Source organism: Coffea eugenioides, chromosome 7 (assembly GCF_003713205.1).
Source record: "Coffea eugenioides isolate CCC68of chromosome 7, Ceug_1.0, whole genome shotgun sequence".
Taxonomy (NCBI): Eukaryota; Viridiplantae; Streptophyta; class Magnoliopsida; order Gentianales; family Rubiaceae; genus Coffea; species Coffea eugenioides.
The window spans coordinates 20,519,200-20,522,393 of record NC_040041.1 but is presented as its reverse complement, the minus strand read 5'-3'; the positions used below and the strand labels follow the sequence as shown (position 1 = coordinate 20,522,393).

Here is a 3,194-nt window from a genome sequence, read left to right as displayed (position 1 = left end):
TAAATCAGTAGGGTACACAATCCTCTTAAGATAGATGTCAACTTCGAACTTCAATTCAAAGAGGATTTTGCAACTTAGACCTATTTAATAACCTAATTCAATATTTAATTTAAACTTGGTAAGTTTGGATTTTAACATATTTAGGCATTTTATAACTAAATATAGAACATTTTAATTAATTAAATAGCACTAAACTTTTTAGGTAAATTTGTTTCAAAAAAGAAGTAATAAACTATTAATTTATTATTTAATATGATATACACTCAAATATATTAGATTTAGTACTTAACAATTTAATAATTTAACTGATTCAAATTTCAATTTTCAATTTTCAAACTCTAGATTTATCAAATGCACTCGTAGTCTAACGATGACATACTCATAGACTCTCAAAATATTTATTTCGTCCGATATTGATCATCTCGAAGCACAAGAAATGAGGAAGAAGAAACTCCAAACTTTGCCAAGTCCACCTTCATAGGCTGAATCTCGGTATTATTTGCAAAATGCTTGGGTGCAAACATTATCATAATAATCATCGCTGCTTGTTTCGTGTCAAACTTTGGTCCTGAGTCCTGACAGCATATTTCAGCCATGCTAAAAACATTTTATGCCTTCAACGTCATCAATTTGATGTCCTCAATCAGATTGTCCAAGTCGTTGTAGGAAGATCCACCTTCATTCACGCTTGAGTTAGCCAATTTTGCCATTTCATTTGCCCTTGGCAAGAATTCATCCCTTCTCAACTGCATAACATCTTTGACCATCTTCTCAACAATGACTCGATCGCACGTATCTTTCATGTCCAATCCAAGTTTCCAAACCTCCAAAAGATACCTACTGTTAACTTGTTGGTCAACAAAGTACGGCCACCCTATCATTGGAACTCCCTCCACTATGCTCTCCAGCGTTGAATTCCAACCGCTGTGAGTCAAAAACCCACCAATTCCAGGATGCCCCAAAACCTCTTCCTGAGGTGCCCAATCCACAATATACCCTCTTTCCTGGGTTGCTTTAGCCAATTCCTCAGGAATTTGATCCCCCTCTGCTGCTGATCCAGCAATAGACCCCGGTCTCTGAACCCACAAGAACCTCACCCCACTGTTGACCAAGCCATACCAAATCTCCATCAGCTGATCCTTGGTCATGGTCGCAAGACTTCCTATGCTGACATATATCACAGACTTGACCGGTTGGTCATTGAGCCAGGCAATGCAGCTTTTATCTTCTTTCCACAGGCTATGTGAAGAGGCCGGCGGTGAAGTTGTGGCGGCCAATCTTGACTTGAGGTGGGTGTGGAGCGGCCCTACGGCGTACACTTTCGGGCCCAGAGTTCGCATGAGTGAAAGTGTGCCTCTGTCGAGCTCCTCAAAGGTATTGAAAATTAGCGCCTGGGCTAGCGGGAGCTGTCGGTCCTCCTCCAGAATAATTTGGATTAAAGGGTCATCAATCTCCCTCACACGGCAAAAGCTTGGAAGATCGCGGCGTCTCATAATGCATTCCATCTCCTGCAGGCTGCTTAACGGTGCATCCAAATCATCCCCTGTATCAAATGGTAAATAACATAAAATACAAAAGAATTAAGACATGTCTGATGCTAGCCTGCGGTTAAATTGTTCAGCTTTGGGACTTGAAGGAAGATACAGATATCTATATACTCATTCGTTTTCTGGGAAAAATTTACTTATTACAAAGTGCGCAACGCGCAACTAATCAATATGAAGAAATTCAAGTGCGATGACTAACCTTTAAAAGGGAATTCTTGAGCTTCAATGAGCTTAGGTATGCATAGGTAAGACCAGAGCCCACAGGGACTGATAGTGTCAAAGTAAATGAGTGGAACCCCAATCTCTTTAGCAATATCAACGGCAAAGCTGAAGATCCCATCAGCTATAATACAAGTGGCCGGCTTTTCCGAGTTATGACCCAGGGAACCAGAGGTTACCATCGCCCTGAAAATTGGCTGGCTCACAACTTCCAAAGACTCTATTAACTTGAGAATATGACCACCCGTACGAGGACTATCTTCGGGAAGGCCATCTGGGATTGTATGAAACCTGAAATTGGGATAACGCTCGAAGCGGGATTCAACATCGCTGCAACTTCTCAATCGGTCCTGGACGTGGTCAGTGTTGATGAAGGTAACATGCAAATCACCAAGGCAGAACAGTTCAGCCAGATTGAGCATACAATTCACAGGACCCTGAAGTGGTAAAGGGAATACTAGCGCATGAGGAGTGGAGAATTGTTTCTGGTGATCCATCTCTATACTTGTTTTTTTTTTTGGCCCTGTGAAGTTGGTGGTAATAGAGTCCTCGGCTTAGTTGGCTGCAGTTGGGACAATATCTAGTTGCAGACGGGATCCTCTGTCCAACTTTTTGTGTCCAATTTCCTGTCCAACACAAAACTACGTAGTTCCACTTATTCTTGTGGCTGACGTGGCACATAAAAATAAATGCCTGTTTGGCTCAAGCACCAAGCAACAGCCCTGTCAAATTGTAACCATTCACGTGAATTCCTCCAAAGCAAACCACTAGCCTAACGGAAAGACATAGCAAAATTTGAGACATACAGAGAGACAATCAAATCCTTGGAAGTACAAAGCAAAATTTGCAGCTGGGCCTAACGGAAAGAATAATCTAAAAAATTGGTGAAGGAAAACAAATTGTCCTTCTCGCTTTCTTTGAAGGAAAACAAATTGTGTTTTAACATTTTCAGATAGAAAAAGTGTTTCTTGTACCTTTTGCAATCTATTTTTTATTCTGGTAAATTGATTCCTCTTTTTGTTTTTTAAGTAGAATTATGTCTTCATTGATACAGTGTTCATTTAATTTATAATCCATCTCTTGGGGAAATATGGTTAAAAACTGACATATTTCATTGGCTTGGTTGACAAAGTTGCTAATTGAATGAAAAACCATGTGATGGATAAAAATTGAAAACCTTTAAACATCATGGAGACCTCTGCTATTTTAAGATGTAATAGCTGTTTTCTTTTCTTACCACCCCCTCTTTCCCAGAGAAAAAAAACACCACCCCACCCACATACACACATTTTATAAGGCATACGGATTGCAGTGGTAAACAAATATATGTGCTGCAATTTGGTTCACGATGATTGTTGTTTCAGATGTCAATGCCTAGAAGATTATATGCTTAGCCAGTTTTTTTATTTTTTTATTTTTGGTTTTATG

At 39.7% G+C, this 3,194-nt stretch overlaps 1 protein-coding gene across 1 annotated transcript; it reads right to left on the bottom strand.

Moving 5' to 3' along the window:
• Nucleotides 1-543: 543 nt before the first annotated feature.
• Nucleotides 544-2,263, bottom strand: LOC113778750 (7-deoxyloganetic acid glucosyltransferase-like). The gene is made up of 2 exons (XM_027324245.1): nt 1,747-2,263; nt 544-1,543 (listed from the first exon to the last, which is right to left on the bottom strand). The coding sequence occupies exons 1-2, from the start codon at nt 2,261-2,263 to the stop codon at nt 609-611; spliced, it is 1,452 nt and encodes a 483-aa protein (XP_027180046.1). The 3' UTR covers nt 544-608.
• Nucleotides 2,264-3,194: the final 931 nt, after the last annotated feature.